The sequence below is a fragment of the Chelonia mydas genome, chromosome 10 (genome assembly GCF_015237465.2).
Source record: "Chelonia mydas isolate rCheMyd1 chromosome 10, rCheMyd1.pri.v2, whole genome shotgun sequence".
NCBI classification, from domain to species: Eukaryota; Metazoa; Chordata; order Testudines; family Cheloniidae; genus Chelonia; species Chelonia mydas.
Genome location: NC_051250.2, coordinates 16,751,495 through 16,775,351, shown reverse-complemented (window position 1 = coordinate 16,775,351; position 23,857 = coordinate 16,751,495). Strand labels below are relative to the sequence as shown.

At 44.2% G+C, this 23,857-nt stretch overlaps 1 protein-coding gene across 1 annotated transcript in view; it reads right to left on the bottom strand.

Moving 5' to 3' along the window:
* DNAH3 (dynein axonemal heavy chain 3) overlaps positions 1–23,857 on the bottom strand; it is a 103,340-nt gene that overhangs the window by 20,122 nt on the left and 59,361 nt on the right. Inside the window, exons 34-51 of the mRNA XM_027826793.3 lie at positions 21,903–21,994; positions 20,088–20,307; positions 18,679–18,813; positions 17,510–17,621; positions 16,244–16,485; positions 15,676–15,776; positions 15,476–15,581; positions 13,606–13,735; positions 12,851–13,087; positions 12,297–12,400; positions 10,633–10,927; positions 9,536–9,715; positions 5,817–5,940; positions 5,541–5,697; positions 4,196–4,339; positions 2,910–3,576; positions 2,657–2,822; positions 909–1,125 (exon numbers count right to left, since the gene is read on the bottom strand). Coding sequence (XP_027682594.2) covers positions 909–1,125; positions 2,657–2,822; positions 2,910–3,576; positions 4,196–4,339; positions 5,541–5,697; positions 5,817–5,940; positions 9,536–9,715; positions 10,633–10,927; positions 12,297–12,400; positions 12,851–13,087; positions 13,606–13,735; positions 15,476–15,581; positions 15,676–15,776; positions 16,244–16,485; positions 17,510–17,621; positions 18,679–18,813; positions 20,088–20,307; positions 21,903–21,994 — 3,429 coding nt within the window. The remainder of the gene's footprint in view (positions 1–908; positions 1,126–2,656; positions 2,823–2,909; positions 3,577–4,195; positions 4,340–5,540; positions 5,698–5,816; positions 5,941–9,535; positions 9,716–10,632; positions 10,928–12,296; positions 12,401–12,850; positions 13,088–13,605; positions 13,736–15,475; positions 15,582–15,675; positions 15,777–16,243; positions 16,486–17,509; positions 17,622–18,678; positions 18,814–20,087; positions 20,308–21,902; positions 21,995–23,857) is intronic.

The window sequence follows — 23,857 nt, the reverse complement described above, 5'->3', positions numbered from 1 at the left end:
ACTCCCTTTCTGCATCTTCTTCCCCTTTTGAAAGGAAGAATAGGCACAGGCATGCACAGCCAATGTCACGAAAGCTCTTGAAGAAACTATGCTGCCAGAGATTCTTCAACTGGGGCTCTGAGAAAACTATAATGTTTAGGGTTACCATATTTGAACATTCAAAAAAGAGGACACTCCATGGGGGGGAGGGTATTTGCTCGCGCCCCTCTTGCCCCGGCCCAACTCCACCCCTTCCCCAAAGTCCCCACCCCAACTCCGCCCCCTCCCTGCCCCGTTGGACCCCTTCCCCAAATCCCTGCCCTGGCCCCGCCTCCTCCCCTGAGTGCACCATGTTCCCCCCTCTCCTCTCCCTCCCAGCCATGCGAAACAGCTGTTTTGCAGCGCAAGCATTGGGAGCTAGGGGGAAAAAGCGGGCACTCTCTCGAGTGATCAACATTCACTTTCTTTCTCGAATGATCAACATTCATTCTCTTTCTTGAATGATCAACTCTTCTTTGGGGAAATATAATAATGGCAAAATCCCGGATATTTTTAGATGTTTAAAAATTCCTCCTGGACAACGATTTAAGAACCAAAAAGCCGGACATGTCTGGGAAAATACGGACATATGGTAACCCTAATAATGTTACTTGAACTTAACCAAACATGTTAGAAAAACTTTGCTAAGTAGCATTGACTCCATTCAATCTTACATTAGGAGATCTACTCTGAAGTTACATGCCACTGTTTCTTAAAATAGCTAAGCAAGAATCTCAGATTTGCTGGTGGCTTTTAAGAAGAAAATTATAAACACAACAGTGAACAGAGAATTAAGTTTGCAACTCTTATTAGCGTTAGCAGAAGCTATGTGCTAAATTAACCATATGCTATGTAAAAAAGTATTCTTCAAGTTTTCAGTCTAAACTTACTTGTGAAGATGCAAATTCAAGTTTTTGCAGACCCACAAGATAACGATTTCTCATCATGTCAACTTCTTGCCTCTTGCTATTTAGTAGAGCCTTAAAGGTGAGAATCAGTTCCAGATAAGATGTTGGTGTTACATAGTTGTGTCTTCGCAGTGTGCTGTAATAGCTGACAGAGAGATCTCTCACACTTTCTTGGAAATATTTGCACATTGACACAACCCTATGGAAAATCTTACATGTTAATATGAATGAAAATGTCTCTTTATATTAATCCTGGCAATTTTGTGTCCTACCAACTGTTTGTTTATTTCTATTAGCATCTAAAACAATGGAGTCAAAGTCTGCTCTTGGTTACTCCAATGTAAATCCAAAATAACTACACAGAAGTCAATGAAATTATATTGGTGTTACTGAGAGCAAAATTTAGCACATTATTTAAAATATACGGAGCTAAATTCTCTTCTCAGAGAGGATTTTCAGAGGTACTGAATATACGTAGTTCACACTAAAGTCAAAGGGAGCTTCAGGTATTGAGCACCAATAAAAATTGGGCCATAAACCCACACAGACCCAAACTGACTATTGTCCTAGGGTGGCTCCCAACTGGGGTACCCACCAGCATCAGGCAGTGGCATCATTGATGTGCCTGCCTCAGTTTCCCCTTCAGTAGTTCCCAGAAATAGTCTAAACAGTCTTTCTGAATATAAATAGCACTTGCAGGGTTAATTTGTTACAAAATAAAGCCCTGTGTATATAAACCATAACAAACCGAGTCCCCAACAGTCTATCAGCGTCCCACCTCATCTCAGTGTCTCCCATCATGCTTACCGCTCAGGTATTGCTCTGGCATCTCTAAGCACATCTCACCCCAGCCCTCAGCCCTCTCTGGCCCCAGCTCTCTGGCTCAACAAAGTCTGCTGGCTTCCAGGCAATTCCTCCCTCTGCAGATTTTCTAATTTTCCCAGGGGTGCTCGACCCCTGCTTGCCCCGGGCCCCACGCCCACTCCACCCTTTCCCCCAAGCCCCACCACTGTCTCTTCCCACCCTCGTCCCACCCCCGCCCTGCCTCTTCCCACCCTGTTCTTCCCCCTCCCGCAAGCACAGCCCGCCCTCGCTCCGCCCCTCCCCCCAGCTCCTCCTGCATGCCACTGAACAGCTGATCTGCAGTGGGCAGGAGGCACTGGGAGGGAGCGGGGCCTGCTGGCGGGCAGGAGGTGCTGGGAGGGGAGTGGGAGGAGCTGATCGGCGGGGCTACGGGTGCGTGCTGAGCACCCACTATATTTTTCCCATGGGTGCTCCAGCCCTGGAGCACTCATGGGGTTGGCACCTATGCTCTCTGGTGCTCCTTCCGTCTCTCCTCTGTTCCCAGGCAGCTCTCACCCGTGCCGTCCTCTCTTCCTTCAGAGACCCCTCAGGCAGCTCTCACCTGCCCTTTTCCTGACTGAATCCATCTGCACTCTAAGGCAGTTCTGACTCACTAGGTCTATCTCTCCTTGGCTCTTGAGCCCAGGTGTCCTCTTTAAAGCCCCATCTAGGGGTGAACTGACCAGTCTTACAGGGCCAATATCACCCTGTGAAAACATCAGTGGAGTTGCACTCTTGTAACTAAGGGTATGTTGACACTTTTAGCTGAAGCTGATAACCACATCTTCAGCTGAAGCATCACATAGCTGTGATGTTATCCTAATACGATGCTTCAGCTGGAGATGTGGTTATCAGCTTCAGAATTCTCTTGACAAATAAACACATACGCTTTTCGAATTTCATCTTCGAGTTCTACATCCTCCAAAAACTTGTTTGCAACCATTTCCAAAGCATCAGTGGGCCAGGTCTGGAACCAGTCAATGGTGCAGCAGTTTATCAATGAAGGGAACATTCGTAGTCGATTCCGGAATGCATCTCCAATTGGACTCATTGCTGGAAAGAATTCATATTGTTCTTAAGTCCACCAACAGTTAAGAGGCAGAAAGATTTACAATAAGACATTGTGTGTTATATACAGACCTAAGACAATGTGTAAATTTTTCTTCACTCTTTCAATAAAGAAGTTATACATAGCAAGTGGAGTAGCCTCAATTTTCCTGCCTTCCGTCCTTGCTGCAGCCTGCATTTTCTCAACAATGTCAGCCTTCTCATCCGCTGCGAAGATATTAGGCACATCACCTGTATTTAAAAGCATGTTAACATCCTCCACAAATGATTCGTCCTTTATTTGATTGTCACAAAACAAAAAAGACACATTTTTGTTACTGACTCCAGTCTGCATCATGATTCGTTTCACATCCTCTTTCCATTCGTTGTTGCCATAGGACTTTGTGATTTCAATCTGAGAAAGCTCAAAAGCATTCATGAAGGTGGCCAGCTTGGTAGCACTTTGCCGCCCACTCCCACCAATTCCCACCAAAAGCAAATGACCATTGTCCTGTTTCAGTACTCTGCATATCCTTGAGATATGCTCAATGGCAAACTTAAACATGACCAAGGACATTGGTGCCTTGCTGATAGTGTTGTACTCGTCAAGGTAATATTCCATCACGGTTGTCAGTTGCTTTAAGTCTGTGATTTCATCATAGGTTTTTACATCACTGTCTGGTTTACAGTAGTCTCCAAAGAAGAGGCTGCGGATATTATTATCGGTGATCTTGCCAGTAGGCGACAGATGACTCAGTACCTATGCAAAAGACAAGATTCAACTGATAATTCAGATTCTGTTTTTTCTCTAAAGAAATACTCATCCATATCCACATAGTAGTAGGTCCTACTGCTGTGGAAATGCTATCTTCCAGCTGTTCCAATGTATTATTTTAGACTAAAAAAACCAAAACAATGTATGCTGAAATGGTGTTTTTCAGATATGCATACCTCAAAATATGGGCATTCTGATTTCACTGTCTAGTATATGGCCAAGTTTCCAAAAAGCCTAATAATACACCCACAGCATGTATGGAATCTTCCAAATACGCACAAATCAAATAAAAGCATGGCTAACTACCTCAGCCCCAATCCTGCCAGTTACTCATTCCAAGTGATCTCCTGCCCCTGGAGAGAGCCCCACTGAAGTCAGAAGTCCACCTGCAAAGAGTAATTTGCAGGATGAGATCCCTAACTTGCATTTGCAAATGCACAATATACAAATAGATGCACCCGCAAATATTGTGGGTGCACCAATGGAGACGATTCAAATTTTTTTCTAATATTGCTACAGTATATTTGAAACGTTGAATTAGTTTTGTAAATTTGTCAGTCCCATCTACCTGTCCAAACCATTCTCAGTGTATAAGCCAGCGTACCTTATCAACGCTCTGCTTGAAGTTATTTGATGTTGTTTCTTTTACCATATTAAAGAACATCTCCCTGTCGTCACTGTCAATTAAGCGGTCATAGAAAACTCGATAAACTTCATGGATCCAAAGTCTGATCAGCTTATCCCCATCCTGTAAAAGCAGATATAAATGAACAGATCAATATTTAAAGGGCAGGACTTGTTTCATAACAAAGGAGTCAGATCTCCATTTGAGGCCTGATCCACCTCTCACTGAAGTCAATGGGAATCTTTGAGTTGTGAGAGTGCAAGCAAATGGGTCAGCTGGCTTCCTCAATACATAATAACTGTGTCATATCTTTCCTGCCAATACAGTCTTGACCTCTGCTCACAAAGCACTTAACTATTGTTACATCAAGGGTGTTTATCTTTGGGGCACTTTATGATGATTTTTCGTATTCTAGAATAATATCAGTGACAATGAACAAAGGACATGTGACTCATGACATGGGTGCTTAGGAGCAATCCTTCCATACAGCGATAAACAATGGGGGTGAAATCCAGGTCCCACTGAAGGCAGCTTCATCCTGAGTACACTCTCATCTCAAGGAATAAGGATTAACATGCATAACTCCCACCCCTGTAATAACATTAACAAAGGTCCCCACCCCTGAAACACCCCTCCTGCCCCAATAGGCCTGCCCCTTGCATGCCCACTATATCAAAGCTGGCACAGAGGTCCTCAGAGGACAGCCTGCAGCTGCCTTCCTCATTTTCTGCACCAGAAGAATTCTCCCCTGGATAAATCAAGGGTTTTTATGGCCACTTTATGCCACTCCAGCCCTTTTACCCAGTGTAAAAGGATGACAATGTTTCCCAACTTGCTTAATAGCTTTGTTTGGCTTTTTTATATTACATAGAAACTTCCATCATCAGCTAATAGCAAGATACATTTTTGGGGGCCAAGCCATTCAACCCCTTTGTGGCATCGGTTCCCTCATCTGTAAAATGGGAATAATAATCCTTTTCTCCCTTCTTCCTTTGTCTTGTCTATTTAGGTAGCAAGTTCAGGGGAAGGGACTGTCTCCTACTATGAATATTACAGGGCCTAACACCTCAGGGCCCTGATCTAGCAGTTACAGTAATACAAGCAAATAAATAAATAAATAAATAAATAATAACATCTGAATACGTTTTTCTTCATCAAGAGGGAGGAGGAAAATGCATAGCAAAATATTCAGGCCCAATCCTGCTCTCAGTTAAATGCGTGCAAACCTATTAAAATTACAATGCATGTTAGTGAAGAGAATTTAGCTTTAATACTTTATTTTTTTAACTATCGTTTTTATGAACACAGTTAAACAGCAGCCTACTTGTAAATGGGTGTGTGGACACAGCAGCACTCCTCTAACAACACGGGAGAAATCACGAAGATTAAAGACGTAATGGGATTTTGAAGGCGTTGGAAGAAAATTCTCGACAGCCATTTTATAAATAGTCATTGTAGCTTGGATCATCATCTTGCCAAGCCTTAAAAAATAAATAAATAAAAAGAAGAGAAAGGTGAATTTAATTGTGAGGCACGCAAATGAAAGATTTGAGACAATATGTTCTCTGTAAAATAGTCTCGGGAAACATATCACCATTACCTTGTAAACACAGCTTCAAATCCTTTGCTGAAATGCCAGTCAACAATTGAAGAGAAAATCTTGGTTAAAATGTCATCATCAAAAGCATTGATGGAAATAATATTCAAGTGTCGTGTGAAACGCCCTGTAATACACAGTGAATGACACAGTCATGTCCAGCACTGCACAACACTCTTTCCACCTTAAACCTATCATTTGTCTAGCAGTGACCATCTTATTAGCAATACAATCAAGCTGTACAATTTGGATCTGGATCTGGTTCCAGGGTTTTCTTTCAGGCACATTTCTACACCTTAATAAAATGACACTATCACTAGATGAGACTGATATGAGATTATAAACTGGGTTATATTTTGCTTCAGTACTGTGCATAGCTCTTAAAAGAATGTCAGTGTTTAACATGAAGGGCCTGATTCTCATTTAAACTAAGGCTGCTTTTATGCTGCTGTAAATCTGGGCTCAGATCGGACTGCATGCAGTGGCACAGCATACTGATACATCTCTCAAGCAGCAATATTGATCTCCTGGATCAAAGCTTTCATAAAAACAAAACAATACGAAAAAGTAATGCCTTACCTACACTTAAAAGTTTTGCTGCTTTTAAGTATACCAGTGCAATGAATGCAGGCCCATCCACCCCAGTGTAGACGCAGTTATATCTGTATAAAAGTGCTTATATTAGTACAACTTATTCCGGTTCTGCAAAGTGAAATAAACTGTAGCAGCATAGAGTACCTTACACCAGTATAACTGCGTCTTCACTAGGGCTTTCAGCAGCATACTAATGTCAAGAAAAAATTACACTCCTACTGGTGAAACTTTTCAAGTGTAGACCAGTCCTCAAACTCTAAGGCCTTGTCTTCTCTAAGAAAAAGGCTGTGACAATCAGGATCCAGACACCCCAAGGGGAGACCAAAAGGCTTAAACCCACCAAATGAGATACGTATACAGACCATGGTTATCATAGGTGCCGACTCCGTGGGTGCTCCAGCCCTGGAGCACCCACGGAGAAAAATTAGTGGGTGCTCAGCACACACCAGCAGCCAAGCTCCACCCTCTCTCCCTTGCCCCCCAGTATCTCTCCCCCACTGGTGGCCCCGCTGATCACTCCTCCCCCTCCCTCCTAGCGCCTCCTGCCTGACACAAACAGCTGTTTTGCGGTGTGCAGGTCAGCTCCGGGAGGGAACGGGAGGAACAGGGATGGGGCGCACTCGGGGAAGGGGACAGAAAGAGGCGGGGAAGAGGCAGGGCAGGGACTTGGGGAAGGGGTAGAGTGGGGGCAGGGCCTGGGGCGGATGGGGGGGGCGGGAATCGAGCACCCACCAGGTAGAGGGGAAGTTAGCACCTATGATGGTTATGAATTTATGTAACTGTGCTCATAAACTGTGGTGCAATTTCAGCTCTATCTCCCAGTAGGGCAGGTATAGACACCTCCAGAACCGGTTGTTTACACAAAACTGGCTTCAAGTAACTCCATTGTCCAGTCCAGGAAAAGACAATGGTGGACTGTTGGGGTTAATGGAAGGATATGGATGCAACTCTACATTGAAAAGAACATTCCAGCTCCGAACATCAAGTCAGGAGGGAGTATCCCCATTCCGAATTACCATGACTCACCATGGACTGAAGGGGTGAGGAGGAAAAAGCCCTTTTCAAAGCAGGCTTGGAACTGAGGGATTTCCTCCCTATGGCTAGGGGGTACATTGTTTTAAGGCATTGTGGGGGAGGGATAGCTCAGTGGCTTGAGCATTGGCTTGCTAAACCCAGTGTTGTGAGTTCAATCCTTGAGGGGGCCATTTAGGGATCTGGGGCAAAAATTGGGGATTGGTCCTGCTTTGAGCAAGGGGTTGGACTAGATGACCTCCTGAGGTCCCTTCCAATCCTGATATTCTATGATTCTATACCTTGGGGGAAGCACCCTGTAAACCCCATGTTCCTCTATGAATAGGTGACTCTTATTAGAAAAGGAATTTTATCTAACAGGAAAGTGCAAAGCCAGAGGCTGTGTCTCTGTTTGGTTTCTGTGTCACTCGTATATGTTTGCTTTCCCCTTACTATTCCATCTTGGAATCTGTGGTTTTTCTATTAAATACGCTTTTTGTATATTTTAATCCCAAACAGCTCTCTGGTGTACAAACTCTGTGGAGTGTGTATGCCAAAGTGAGTTGATAACTGGCGGGGGGGGGGGCTAATTTCATGCCTTGAAGTTCAGAGTTGAGGAACCAGAGGGGAAGGGTCAGAGTGTCTGCTAATTAAGAACTCAGGGAGGACGTATCTGGGGAGACTCAGGACTTGGAAGGGCTGTTCATGTCACCCTGTAAAGAGTAACTGGGTTGGTCAGAGCCGGGATGAGACCTTGTGCTTGTGGGATCTGAACCATAGCCGCACAGAACCAAGACCAGGCAAGGTTACAGGGAAGATGGTTACAGAACCCCTTGCTGGTCTGGGTGGACCCCAAAACATCACAAAGGCATGTTCTTACCTCATGGTAACTAAGGGTATACCTACACTTTGATCTGGGGATGTGATTCCCAGCTCGAGTAGACATACTTGCACTAGCTTTGATAGAGTTAGTGTGCTAAAAATAGAAGTATAGCAGTAGGAGCGGCGGTAAGGACGCCTCAGTACACACCCAACATCCTCAGTACACACCCAACATCTCTAATGGGCACACACTCAAGGCGGTTAGTCCTGTCACTGCTTGCACTGTCACGGCTACATTCTATTTCTAGTGGACTAGCTCAGTGAGGGGCTAGCACAAGTATGTCTACCCGAGCTGGGAATCATACCCCCAACTTGAACTGTGGACATACTCTGAGATGAGCTAAAATTCTGGAGAATGCAAGACAATCTGTAGTTTTCACACAAGTTAGCAAGTTAAGATAAACCTTAGATTCACCCCAGTTTTTACCTTGACTTGCTAACGTGCAAAAGCTACATACTGCCTTGTCTACACTAGGATTTTACTGTGTTAGTCAGCATGTGTTATCTAATGTGATAAGAACATACCTGTTCCTAAGTGTTTGGTATTATTTTCAGCCTTTGCATCTTCTGTTGATTATTAAACCCACCCTGAGGAAACGGACGTGGACTTAAACTTGAGTCATCATCAATCATCACCACCATCATCATCATCACTCTTCCCATACCATCAGGTGAGGCAGAAGTCAATCAACGCCAATCATCCTTATCCTGGGCACATTTTTACAGATACTTTATATTCAGATGTAATAATAAATGTGAGTATGTGGGCTTTATTTGGAATGACCCAGCTGGTGAATCTGCCTACTGGCTTACAATTTGTATACAAACCCAGCACTTGCCTACACAAAGATTTAGTTTGTGTAAAGCTAAGATGTGAATCTACCCCATGCTAGCCTGCCACAGACTAACCATGTAGACAGTTCATTAATACGCTTTGATCTAATCCCATTTCAAAGAGGACTAGATCAAAGCACATTGACAAACTGTTAATGTACATCATCAAGGTCCACCTGGATAGTTATCCTGCAGCATGCTAGTGCAGTGTAGATTCACATCCCAGCTTGCCACAAACTAATTATTCATGTAGACAAGCTCATAGTCTTCTATTTGAATAACATTAGGCAAGCCAGGCTTCCCTCTATAACCTCAGTCAACTACACAATGCACTGTCACAGTGATGTATTTCTGTCTTTTATTTATTTATATTATATATTATATTATATTATATTTCCTACCTGTAATATCATTCCTTCCTCCACCAGGAGGGCCCATTGCTGAAACAAGTAAGACATCTACGATATCAAGCCTGGATGTATCCTTCTTGTCATACCAGTGACCATGATCAATCCACTGTCTAAGAAGCTCAATAGGTGGCTGGGCTCCGTACACCTCCTTTGCAGGCATGTTTAGGTCATCTAGAAAGAATGTTCATGTCTTAAGAAACAAATCAAAGCACAGATACCTATTGTTTCTCTAAACAAGGAAAAGGTTACCTTTCGTTGTTATTATTTCTCTTTGATGCAACAACTGCATCTAATGTAATTATACCTGCAGGGATAATTTTTTTTAAGTTAAAGATATTGGTTTAATTTAGTTTGGCTGATGGGCTGTTTTTTTGTTTTGTGTTTATTTAAGATCACAAATTGCAACATAAGGTACCAAACTACACAGACCTAAAGTAAGCGAGTGAACCATCTTAAAGACAAGCACCACTTCAATGCAGTGGTGCTGGACTACTTTTTACACTGGGGGGTGCTGAAAGCCAGAGGTCCCCAAACTTTTCACCTTACACCCTCCCTGTCTGTTCTCCCTCTCCCCAGAGCTGGAGCCAGGAACGGGGTATGGCTCCAGGAGGTGTGTGGGGGGGAGGGGTGTGGACACGAGTAAGGGGGCTGAGGCTGGGACCACAGCTGTGGGAGGGAGCAGAGTCCAGGGTATGGGGCCAGCAGCCAGGTCCCTGCATGCGGGGCCAGGAGCAGAGCCCTGGACGCGGGACCTGCATCTGGGACCCCGGGTACGGGACCAGGAGCGGATTCCTGGGCACGGGTCCAGCAGCATCGGGACCCTGGGTGCAGGGCCAGCGGCTGGGACCTCATGCAAAACGTGGGGGTGCTGCAGCACCCCCCACACCCCTAGTTCCCATGCCTGTGCTTCAATGTATATAAATTTTCCAGCAGGGGACAGTCCTAATCCTTTCACAGATGCCTTAAACAAAAAACAAAAAAAACCCAGCAAGTAGTGCAGAATTGTATAAGTACCAGACCAATGAAGCACTTAGTTCTCCTGAAGTTTGAATTTACATGAAGAAATAAGAACACACAAGTTATCTTACCTACAAATATTACATTTTTTTTCCCCACGGGAGGTCCAAATAGTCCTTTTCTTCTTCTGTCCAGCTTTGACATAATAATATCCTGGGTTTGGTTAGCTGAAGTTCTTGCAGAGAAGTTGATGCAGTTAGGGATGTATTTAAGCTTTGGAAGTTGTAGCAGAAAGCTGTTGGTAATAGCGGATTTTCCTGTGCCAGTGGGGCCCACAAACAGCAAAGGGATGTTATGTTCCACATATGTTTTTAGAAAAAAATTTTGCCTGGCTGTTTCCATTGTTGGAATTATAAGCTCGGACACCTATTATATGGAAAATTAAAATACCGTGTGGAAAACAAATATCTAACACTGTAATCAATACTGAGGTTTGAAATCAACTTACTGCAGTGAGTTTATTGCCCAAAAAAGGAGTTTTTAAAAATTACTTCTACATGTAAATAAAGGTTATTCAAGTTTCTTGTAGATAGTGTAAATGGTAAGTAAGAAGCTGCTTTTGTTCTGTGTTTGTACAGCACCTAGCACAATGGATCCTGCTCCATGACTAAGACTCCTAGGCATTGTGACAATTCAAAGCAAAAATGGGAACACTGGATAATTCCTAATTTGGGGCTCAATTCTGCCCTTCACTGTGCAAAGAGAAGAGGTAAAATGTCACAGGGAGTCTCTTCTCCCCCCACGTCAGTGGGGCAGCTATGCTCTGTGTACTTAAAATGTTATTTTTAAATGATGAAATAAAGATTCGTTCTTCTTCTTTCCACTTATGATGCTAGCTGTACTGATATCTAGCATGTCAATGAGGAATAGTGGTAATGAGGCAATGGGTAACAACATTTTGAACTTCTTAAAGTGCTCTACAACTATTAATGAATTTAACCCCACATCACACCTGCAAGGCAGGTGTAACAGTGTGGCTCACCCCTTAAGGGCTGGAGGGCTGGGGTTAGCCAACCCTGATTATACGAGTCACTCTATAAAGAGCAGCAGGAGGCTGCCGTGAAAGAGGAAATGCCCAGGAATTAGAGACTGCTAGGAGAGTGAGCAGGTTCTAGCAGAGAGGACTGAGACTCTAACCAGGCAGGGCCTGGGAGTGGCCTGCCAAAGCAGAAAAGATGCCAAGCAGGAAGGCCTGGGAGGAGGAAGAGAACCTTTGCCTTGTGTGGGCTTTTGGATGGAAAGAGGGGAAAGTGAGGCAGACTGCCTGTAGTATGACCTTAGGCCATGAGGGGGATGTGGGAGGCAGCCAGCCCTGTTATAATTGGGAAGTATCCTTAGCCCCACTTTGCAGATGGGGAAACCAAGGCACAGAGAGATTAAGTTCAAAGCTTGCCATCAAAATGTGTATGCCTCTGTTCTGGCTAAGTGACTTGCCCAAGGTCATACGAGGATTCTGTAGCAAAGCCAGGAATTGAGCCCAGATCTTTCACCACAAGATCATCCTTATGCTCCATATGTACCTTTTGTACTGAGACTTAAATATAGGTCTGATATCAGAACCACAGTTTAAGCGGGGGAGAGCCCATACAGCATAAGACATTGCACAGTAAACAGAAAGAAGTCACATATAAATTAATCAGAGCTACCAAATGTAACTGACTTGTAGCTCTGTCATTTCACAACACTGTTTTCATCACTGAGTTCTTTTCTATAATGAAAAAAAATTAATGTTGACCTTTGCACCAGCAGGGATATTTTGCTCCTCCCTAGTGATGTAATCAGTCCATATGTTCCATTGCCCACTGGCTTGCTTGTGAAAATAGAAGTCATACACACTCCCTGTTAAACAAAACACAGAATATAGGAAAACTGACTGAATAGACAATCAAAATAATGTCATGTCACTTTAGCATCTAAAGTATTTCCCCCTAGTCTTTTCTAGTGCAAGGGTAGAAATGATCAAATGAAAGAATTTTCCTGATTTGTCAGTTCTTCACATGGCCTGTGTGGCGATAAATAACTGAATATCCTCCTCTCCCATTGAACCTCACTGTCAGGAAGTTATTAGCTGCAACAGATTTCACTGTTTAGGTCAATCTGGGCACATGCTCCTCTTGTTTAGAGCAACAAAAAAGAGCTCCGCACTGTGTATCCCTCAGGCCTGGCTGCAGGATCTCTGCAGCAAAGGACAAGTGCCAGACACCCGAGTCTGCCCGGCAGTGCCAGACAGGATTTGGCAGGGTTTGTAAAGCAAGACTAAGGGATACAAATACAGTTGCATAGAAACACCTTTTTCTGGAAAGATATTGTTTTTGGTGAGCTTCACGCTTTTGGGGCGCGGGTTCTCATCATCCATTCCCATTAGCAAGTTGCGGAAAAACAGATCAAATTTCTTTCTGCTGTCTGCACTGATGGTCCCACCAATTGTCCAAACCAATGCGAAAAGGAAAAGCCCTTGTAGCCATAAGATGATCTGCTGACTAGACATGGTTTCACCTTCTTCTTCACCCGATTTCCTTATTTCATCTAAAAATACATTCAAATCTTGGTTAAATGATCAAAAATTGCAATTCAAAATCTGCTTTCATAAAAAAAAAAATCATTCTAAGCCAGATCCTCAGCACTGGCTTCAATGGAGCTACGTCAATTTTCACGAGGTGAGACTCTGGCCCTGTTTTGATGGTGCAATATATTGTTTTCAATTAAAAATGAATGAGTGGGAAATATTTAAAGGAGTTCTAAATATTTCATTAGGATGCTGGTAAACAGCATGCTAAACATCTGGGGCCATGCCCACAGGGCCTTACTCAGGCCTGTAAAGTACTTTGAGATCCTGAGATGAGAGGTGCTATACAAGGCGCAAAGGACTGTTGTTATTACTAGGTCAGTGAAAAAGATCTGTGGCCTATGATCCAAACCCCAGAGCACTTGCTTCATTCTAAATGAAGTCTTCTAGCATTCACTTGTCTCTAGTGGCCTGGATTTTCTATTGTTATGACATATCAGGATAAAAATAAGAGGCTGAAGCATTAAAAAATACTGACCGAGCAGACAGGTATAGAGTTTCATCATGCTATAGGCCAGATGGATAGCAGATGTCTGTACTATGATTTTGCAATGAAGGCGAACAAATTCCAAGCAAGGCTGGACTAGCCACATAAACATGTCATCAATCTGCAAGCAGAACAGGAAACAGTTTTAAAACAGTGTAAGAGTTGCATTATTTTCCTTACTTACAAAGTCCTGTATCAAAGGTTTATTTGACTTAGCTGTTCAATAAAAGTGGATCCTTAAGGCACCAATAATTCTGCCTGGGCTGGCGGAGGGGGAGATTGGGGAGTGGCCTTGACAAGGTACTATGGGAGTTGCCACAGAGCCATGGAACCTGCCTGACAGTGGAAAGAAGCTGCTTCTGCCACAGGAAAATAAATGGTTTGGAATAGGACGTTTGTTCTCCTCTTATTAATCCAGACAGCAGAAGGACCTTTCCACCTTGGGGAGCTGTTACTCCACCCAGGCACAGGGACTAAATATGGGAAGACTGCATTTCACTGAGGTTTACAGGATAATCTGAGAGAGTAAATCCAAGGTCTAGTAAGCAGACAGCAGAAAGAACAAAGACCAGGGTTCCATCAGACCATTAAGGGCACTGAGGTTAGTGCATAGCCACCTCATTCCATTGTGAAATGCCTTCAAGAGCTCCCCAGTATGTAGGGAGAGTGTGACCACTGCCGTAACTGAAGCATCATCGCTTTCCCTCTACGGCAAGCCAGCTCTGCTGACTTATGCAGGGTGCAGGAAGTCATGGCCCAACCTCTCCTCTGCTTCTATCCTGGCCTTTATTTCAGATAGTTTATAAAGGGAGAGAGATTGCTTCTTAACCAACAGCAGGCAGCATTCCCCCATCCCTAAGCATTTTTCTGAATTTGGTCCCAACTCCTGTTTGCTCTTCCTATGAACAGTGAAGAAGGGGGCTGGCAGATCACAGAAATCTATGGCTTCATCCAGCTCTAGGCCTAACACAGAAAAGTTTGTTTTGGCCTTCTAATGCCTGATCCTCCTCCCACTGAACTCAATGTTTAATGCTTAGATAATCTTCAGACTTAATGCATAGATAACCTTCAGAACCTATTCCTGCAAACCCTCCGTCTGATTTGTAAGTGCACGACATGAACATGAGCACCACTGATTCATCTGAGTTGTCTTACTCAGTAAGAACTACTCTAGTGAGTAAGGGTTTGCAAAAGCAGACCCTAAAAGTGATAAGAATGTTATTAATATATGCGCTTCTCATGCTGGGATCTGATTGCCCCAAGCAGGTGAAGGTGCATTTTTAATGCATATTTCCCGCCCCTCTTCCCCTGGACCTGGCTCACATAATCTCCACCTATCATGCACTAGGACTCTGTTAGTGAAATCTCACACATCACTAAACCCCATGTAATACTGGATATAATTTTCAAACGTGCCTGAAAGACTTAGGAGCCCCTTTAGATTCAGGGTATGTCTTCATTGCGATCAGAGGTGTGACTGCAGCACATGTAGACATACCCGAACTAGCTTTGTTCTATGGCAGCGAAGCCATGGCAGTACAGGTGGCAGCATAGAATGTACACGCCCATCTGGGATGCTCGGCATGTACTTGGCCAGCTAGGCTGTGCTGCCTCCCATGCGAACTATACCATGGTATAGTTATTCAAGCTAGCTAGAGCAAAGCTAGTGTGGTTATGTCTACATGTGCTGCAGTCTGATTGCAATGTAGACATACCCTTTGTGTCCTGATTCACTGAGGCGCTTTTGAAAAGATTACCCAATGTGCCTACCTGGAAGCCCATAGGACATACTAGGACGTAGTGGACAGATTACCTTTAAAGTAAAAGTTATAAGGGTGATACATAAAAAAAAGGCTCGCACCAGTTCTCTGTGCTCCTGTTGCAGATTTGGGGGCAGTGTGTCCATGTAGGAATCCTTCAGAGGCTTCCAACCTAACTGATTAGGATCCATATAGATCATACCACACCTGGAAAAATAAGTAGTTATAGTGCAGTAAGGTATCTGAAATGCACCAGGTACATTGCCTGAGGTAGTTCAGACTTTGCGTGGGTTACTGTTACCTGCTGACAGTTGCTGGAGATGCCTCCTCCAAGTCAGCTGGCTCGAAGATTAAACTCATTTTGGAACTCATCTGAATTATTTCCCCGCTCATTAAACACAGCTGGAAAGCAAACATGGTGCAAACATGGTTTAATCATATCATAGCTGAACATTCACTTATAGCACTGCTTGTCATAAAATCACTGAACAGCCATCCCATTTAGTGTCAGTTCTTATTCATTCATTCACTCATGTTCCCATAGTGTGTGATATTTATAGAATTCTGTCTTAGAGAGTTCTCCATTTGTTATTGCCAAGTCTTGCAGACTTGGGAGAAAAAAGAGAAAATGAAGCATTAGCCAGCTCTTTATATATTCCACAATAAAAAGCAATCCTTTTCTTTTGGCAGTTTAAGATAATTATTATTTTGTGAATAAACAAATCTCCAGTTAGAATTTCCAGTTAGAAAGAAGAATTCATGTATTTCAATTTACTTAAAAGGGTCAGATCACTAACTGCAACAACCAACCAACCGCAATTAATTATGTGCATTCACACGCTAAAGTAACAGGCAAAAATGATGGCTACCTTCTTATTATCATCTAGCACAGTGTTCATGTTCTCTATCCAAACTGCATCCACTGGTCCATCAAATATAATCCACTTCCTGTCATCTGTGGTTGAAGATGCTTGTTGTCTGAAGGTGTTTGCAAGGACTCCATCTGTCCACTCATGGCTCACGGGGTCAAAACACCCATACAGCTGTCCCATTGTAATAGCTTTGGGATTAATAATTCTGTACTCAACAGCAAACTCATCCATGGAATTTGCTAGGTAGGAATTAAAAATAAATTATATTGATTAGCTAGATCAGTGGTTCCCAAACTTGTTTCGCCGCTTGTTCAGGGAAAGCCCCCGGCGGGCCAGACTAGTTTGTTTACCTGCCACGTCTGCAGGTCTGGCCAATCGTGGCTCCCAGTGGCCGCGGTTCGCTGCTCCAGGCCAATGGGAGCTGCTGGAAGCAGTGCGGGCTGAGGGACGTACTGGCCGCCACTTCCAGCAGCTCCCATTGGCCTGGCGCAGCGAACCACGGCCACTGAAAGCCGCGATCGGCCGAACCCGTGGACGGGGCAGGTAAACAAACTGGCCTGGCCCGCCAGGGGCTTTCCCTGCACAAGCGGCGGAACAAGTTTGGGAACCACTGAGCTAGATAGAAGGCAAAAGTTCTTTACAAATATTTTTCACTAATGAAGTTTAGAGGTGGAACATTCCTGATAGAATCCCAGTGTTGCCACCCAATAGACCTTACATGTGGAAGCTACCTAGCAGTAAGTAATGACCTCCTTTACTTACACATAGAGTTTATTGCTGCACAAGGCAGGTCCAGAGTGTTGTGTGCAAAAGCACAAGGTAAAAAATGAGGAGCAGGACAGAAGCACAATGGAAACTGATTGTGCATTCATGAGAGAGCTTCACAGAATCTCTCCCAGGGAACAGATTTGTTGAGCCAAGAGGTGCCATTTTTGCACAGTCACTTTCCAGAAAAGTACCATACATGAAGAGATTTGTTTGATGTGACTATTGATGCTACTTTTGCATGACTACTGTGCACAAATATACTTGCTTAACAAAATGTGTAATTTACTTTTTTGCATATTCATGTGATCCGTTTAAAAGAAGAATATTTCTGACAACAGAGGTTTTCCAATCTTAGTCCTGCATATCCAAATTCTCTTCTATTCTGCAACCCATTAACAGCAGAATTAGCAACCTGAATTTATCTTTGTACAGAAAATTCATTGGTCATAGAATTAATTTTTTATGAGAAGTCTTCAGCAGGCTTTTTATTTTTACCTGTGTACAAATCACCAAGGGCTGCGGCTAGCACTTTGTAAGCACAGGTCTTTCCACTCAAAGCATCTCCAACAATCATATATCCATGGCGCACCATCATCATTTCATAAATCTGTATTGGTGACATGAGTTTTATTCTTAAATATATTAAAGAACTGAATGTAACATGTGTGAAACTACATGTCTCTCTTGCACTCCTACATTGTGTGAAAGAGCAGATCAACCAATCTAGACACAAACACTGACATTACTGCCCTTAAGAATCCCAAGGCCAAATTCAGAGGTGAGTCTAGGACAGCATAATTTACACTTCCTGCCTCCTCAGAGTGTAAATTACACCAACTCAGGCCTTGTTTTCATTAGAAATTTGCACTGGTTTAATTAAATTTGTTTTTAAACTGATTTAAATTAGTGCAAATCCCTTGTAGACATTCTTATTTCAGTTTAAGAGTACCTTTTTTCAGTTCAGCTTAATCCAATTCCGAACTGACCCAACCTACACCAAAATAACTCTGGTTTAAACCAGAACAAGGGCGTCCTCTTAACTGTTTGTACCTGTTTAACTAACTTGGTTTCAAATCAGGAAAAGCAACTAATAAAAGTTGCAAAGTGCAAGTTAAAGCAGTGGGAAAAATGAAGGCACAACAGATGTGAGTGCTGGTAATAACAATACCGAGATCTCAAAACACTTTACAAAGACAGTCAGTATCATTATTACCATTTTACAGATGGGGAAACTGAGGCATAGAGCGATAAACTGACTTGCTCAAGGTCACCCAGCAGGCCAGTAGCACAGTCAGGAACAGAACATAGGTCTTATGAGTCTTAGTCCCCTGCTCTCAGTGCTAAGGCACATTGCCTCCCTTAGTAAGACTGAACTTCATTTGCTGGCTCCAGTCATATGACCTGAGACATGGGTACAAATATGAGTACTCTTGCCACATGGAAGGGGACAATATCTACTGACCAACTTGTACTTACTGTTATAGAGGGTGGAGTTTTTTTCTGGCATATGAATGTCTGTACATTTTGTGGTTTTCACTTTGTATAGATAAGCTTTTTGTAATGCTCTGCTAGCTACTAATTTAGGCCCTGATTCAGCCAGATACTTTAATAGTTTATACATAAATTATCTTTTTTCAGATGTGATGAATATTTTTTTTAAATACCTGAATAATTTTTCCAATAAACCAAGGAACTGGTTGAAGATTCATTTTTGTAATATTGTCACTCAGTGCCTGCACAAACAGCTCATAGTCTGGTTTAGGAAGAACCACTCCAGGAAACAGGTCAGATATGATACCCTGTTAATGAAAAAAACAGGATACTATTAAAAGCAGACTAACAAAAGCAAAGGCAGAACTTCTAAGTGTTAAGAAATACATAAAAAATGGTAGGAAATAGGACTTTAAGGGGGAATCTATTCAGCTGGACTGAGTCCTAATTTACAGGCACTAATTCCGCCCACATTTTTGGACCTGCAAAATTTACTGCAGGTGCAAACCTCAGTACTTGTGCCTTTAATTGACTCACTTGTACTCACAATCAGATAGAGGTGAAAGCACTCTGTTTTGCACTCACAAATGAATGAATGTCACAAATGATACAGGCATGAATTGCTCTTGCAAAATGAAGGTGAAACTGCTGAAAATCTGCCTTTAAATATCTTGGGGGAGGGGAGAGATTAAATGACTAATGGGGAGATATGTGTTCTCTTATTTCACAGCAGTGACTTTTTTCAAAAGTCCAGATCTTAGGTCTTTATAATTAATACGGACGGCTTTGAAGCCTGATACATTGATTTTCCTCCTTCTATGGAAGCATAACGTTAGCAATAACATCATGGTTTTCATGGTTTTCACTCTGACTTCCAAACAAAGTATTTTCTATTGCTTGCAGTTTAACTTTCCCCACCTCCTTCACATTACAAAGCTAAGTCCTGGCCTACACTTAAAAGTTAGGTCGATGTAGCTACATTGGTCAGTGGTGTGAAAAAGCCATGCCCCTGAGTGCCACAGCCATGCTGACTTAACCCCCAGCGTAGATGCAACTATATCTATGAAAGAATGCTTCCGTCAACATAGCTACTGTACCTAAAGAAGGTGGTGTTCCTACAGGGATGAAAAAAACCCTTCCATTGGTGTAGACTGCGTCTACACTATAGGGTTATGCTGATATAGCTACAGAAACGTAGCAATGCCAATATAGTCTCCGTAGTGTAGACACATCCTTATATACAAAATTAGCAAAGAATGGTTTTCATTGGCATGAGTAAATGGAGTTACAAGAGATCATGTCAATGGCATGTAACATATCACAAGGTAACTCAAAAGGTAACTCCTATCATTGCTATAAGTTCATTTTTCAAAACAATACTAAGAGTCTAATTGTGCCCACAATTCAATTGGCGTAACCCCACTGACTTCAGTAGTAATGATGAAAGAATTTGGGCAAAACTGTTTTAAATTAGAGCAATGATCTGTTTTCTTAGTTTATCATGGCAGTCCCATCTATATGTCTGTCCATCTGTCTAGATTCTTATAACCTAGTATTTGAATGCATCTGCCTGTTCTCTTACCTGAAAGAGAGGAACATCCTGTGCCAAGAATTTGGCTAAGTTAACATCCAGCAAAGCTCGAAGTAACAACACACTTTCATTTTCTTCTGGGTACTTTAGTTTTAAGTTCCCTGCTGCTGTCAGGACAGATTTAACAGCACGCATTCCATAGTCATAGTGATGCTGAGATGATAACTGCTCAGAGCAAAGACGGTACGTGGCAACAATTTTCTGGGCAAGACTGTGGATGTTAAAATATGGTGTGTGAAATGCAAATATAATGCCAAGTATATCAAATATTTGCATATTTAAAGCCCAGATCTTTGAAGTAAATGGAGTGATGTCAGTTTACACCTGAGGACATGCCCCAAAATGTACAGAAATCTAAATGACAGATTTCTCCATTGTTTTGGGTTTTGTAAAACAGTAACAGCTGCAATGCTGTTTCCCTGTTCACGTGCCTCAAACATACATAAAACTTCATTCACACAGAGTGACAATTCACCTTTGTGCCAAGTTCCAGAAGAAGGTCTATGCCAGAGGTGGGCAAACCTTTTGGCCTTGGGGCCACATTGGATACAGAAATTGTATGGAGGGCCGGGTAGAGAAGGCTGGGGGAGGCTATGCCTCCCCAAACAGCGAGGCGTGACCTGGCCCCCTGTCTAGCCCCCCAGAATCCCCACCCCCATCCAACCCCCCGGCTCCCCACCCCTGACTGCCCCCCAGGACCCCTGCCCCTATCCAATCTCCCCTGCTCCCCACCCTCTGACAACCCCCCTGGGGCCCCCTATCCAACCCTCCCTGCTCTTCCCGCCCTATGTTACGTGTGGGGTGGGGGAAAGGGAGGCTCAGTCCTTTCCCTTTGCATTTCCCCTGCTTGTTTGGCTGCTCTCCCTGGCAGTCGGGCAGGGCTTGCTCCCTATCTGGGCTTGGCTGCTGGGGACAGGAGCCCAGCATGCTGGGGGTGGAGCAGGGCCCTGGCTTGCTCTGCCCCTGTCCCCGGCGGTAGGGCCCAGGCCCCTTGACCGCCCCCCTGCAACCCCCCACCCCAGAGCTCTCCCTGCTCCTTGACACCCTCCGCCCCCAGAACTCCCCCTGCTCCTTGCCCCCTGACCATGCCGCCCTGGAGCACCAGGTCTGGCGGTGCTATGGAGCTGTAGCCATGCTGCCCAGGCACCGGGGGAACTGTGACTGTGAGGGAAGTAGGGAGGGAGGGGAACAGAAGGGGAGGGACCAGGGCAGAGGCTAGCCTCCACCCCTTTCACTTGCTGCTGGGGAGTTGGGCGGGCTCCTCCAGAAGCCTGTCCTGACCCTACTCCCTGGCAGGAGCTCAGGGGCCAAAGGGAATGGCCACGGGCCGTAGTTTGCCCCCGCTGGTCTATGCACTACTTATGGAGGCTTAAGTAAGCCTTAAGTATAGTGTCACCTTGTGCTGGCCCTCCACCTAGGGGTACATTTCACCTATGGTAGCCAAGGTACATATCAAAGATTTGCAACATGTAATAGTTAACTTCTTGTGTGGTGCTGTTGTTTTACAAACTTGAATCGACGTTGCATGGGTAATATCCTGCAGGTCCTTTGAGATGGATTATCAGGAAATACCCATTAAGGTGTTCATTTTCAAAGCAATGCATACGGATTTAATCACGTGATTTTAATTGAGCAGAACAGTTGCCTGGATAAATATTTACACAACACTAGGAAAATTTAGTCCAAATTATGAGTAGAAACAACACCACACACACATACTCTCCATCCTCCGTCCCACACCCAGAGTCGTTAGCCTTCTGAGGAATTTCAGAGCCAGCTGTAAGTGGAAAATTGAGTATGACTCACCTTCTAGAGTCAAGAAATCCCATTGAATAAAGTGAAATTTCACCAATCAAAGCATAATCTGGAACCATCATGGCAACTGTTCGGAATAATGCCTATGGAAGAAAAAATTAACAGCTAAAAAAACACAGACCCAAGAATAGAGAATAAAGCAATAACTTTAATTAGTTTTATAGGTGTAGTGTTCCTCTGTAAATTCACAGACTTTTATCTTTTGTCTTCCATGCATATGACTTTAGGAATCAAATTGAGGTCGGGGGAGTCCATTATTATCGTTATTCTTGATTATTTGCATTATGGTATTGCCAAGAGGCTTCAACCAAGATCAGGTCTCCATTTTGCTAGACACAGCAAGAGACATTCACTACTCTGAAAATTTCACAATCTAAATAGATAAGACAAAGGAAGTATTATTACCCCATTTTACATATGGGCAAACTGACACATGGAGAGATTGTATGCTGTGTAGTTGTATTGTGAGATTATATTACTTGACCAAGGTCACACAGGGAATCTATGGCAAAGCTGGGAATTGAACTCAGATCCTCTGAGTCCCAGTCCAGTGCCACAACTATTTTCCTTACTGATACAGGAACATTTGTTATACTTTGAGGCTGAGATTTGCAAAGCTGTTTAGGAGATTTTAATTACAATTAATTTTAATGGGAATTGGGCATCCAAATCCCGCAGGTAGTCTGAAGACTGCAACCTGAATTGTCATTGTACTCCACAATAAAAGGTTTTAAGCAGGCAGTTTATCTGTGACAGGTGGAATCTGACCCTCAGTGGATTCTCCAGTTTTAACTAAATATTTCAAATATTAAATAACCTATAGGTAAAATGAACTTCACAACTTTTTTATTCCCAAAACCCAAATCAAAAGCTCCTGTAACCTCTGCCATCATTTGCACCTATAACAGACCTTTGCTGTTTATGTATTAGAGATGCCTGTGACAATAGGCTGTGGGTATAATAGCCCAGGGAAGGCTTAGCCTTCCCTGCCGCTGCCCCGCTGGTTGACACCTGGGCTGCGGTGGCCGCGAGGCCCCCACTGCCTGCTGCTGCTGCCTGCCTGCCTGTCTCCTCTACTCCACCCTGCCTCCAAAGGTCCCTGCTGCTTGCCGTGTCCCTCCTCCTCAGGGATGGGGGAGTGAGGAGGGATGCGCAGAGCCAGCGGCAGGTGAGGGAGCGAGGAGGCTCGGCTGGGCACTGGGGCCGGTGGCTGGACCTTCAGGGGCGGGACGGTCCGGCACTCGGGGGCCAGTGGTTCAGCCAGAGGAGGGCCTTCAGGGGTTGGGGGGGCTTGCGGCTTGCCTGGGGTGGTAGTTCGGGGGGCGGTGGCTCGGCCTGGTGCTGGGGCTGGCCCGGAGCCTGGGGGGGGCCCAGTGGCTTGAACCAGCACTGGCCGGGGTGGGGGGTGGTGACTCGGCTGGGGGACCCATCAGGGGAAGCGGGGGCTGGAGTTTCAGCCTGGCGCTGGGGCCGGCCCAGCACTCGGAGGGGCTAGCAGCTCAGCCTGGCACTTGGGGGGGAGGGGGCGTTTGGTTCGGGGGGGCCAGCAGCTCGGCCCGGTGTGGCTGGGGGGGGCAGGCCGGGCCTCCTCTGGTCGAGGGGGGCCCCACAAGGCTTCTCCTGTTATGGGGGGAGGGGTTTGGGGCTCTGGCGTGTGGAGGGGGTGGGGCCGGCGGGCTAGCCTCCCCAAAGCAGGGGTTCACCCACCACCCATGCCTGCGACACATATTGCAACGATATGCAGTATCTTTGGGGACTATATTGTATTAAGTTTATTAATTCTTTATTTATCGTTGTAGGCCAGGGACTGTGTGCAACTCCAAGAAGGGAGAATTACTAGGGGGTGATTACTACAGTCCCTAGTTTAAGGCAGTCCCAGAGGAGAGGCAAGGAACTGAGAAAGAACTTGGGATATAAAAGGCTGAGTTTAAACAGACTCAGGGTCT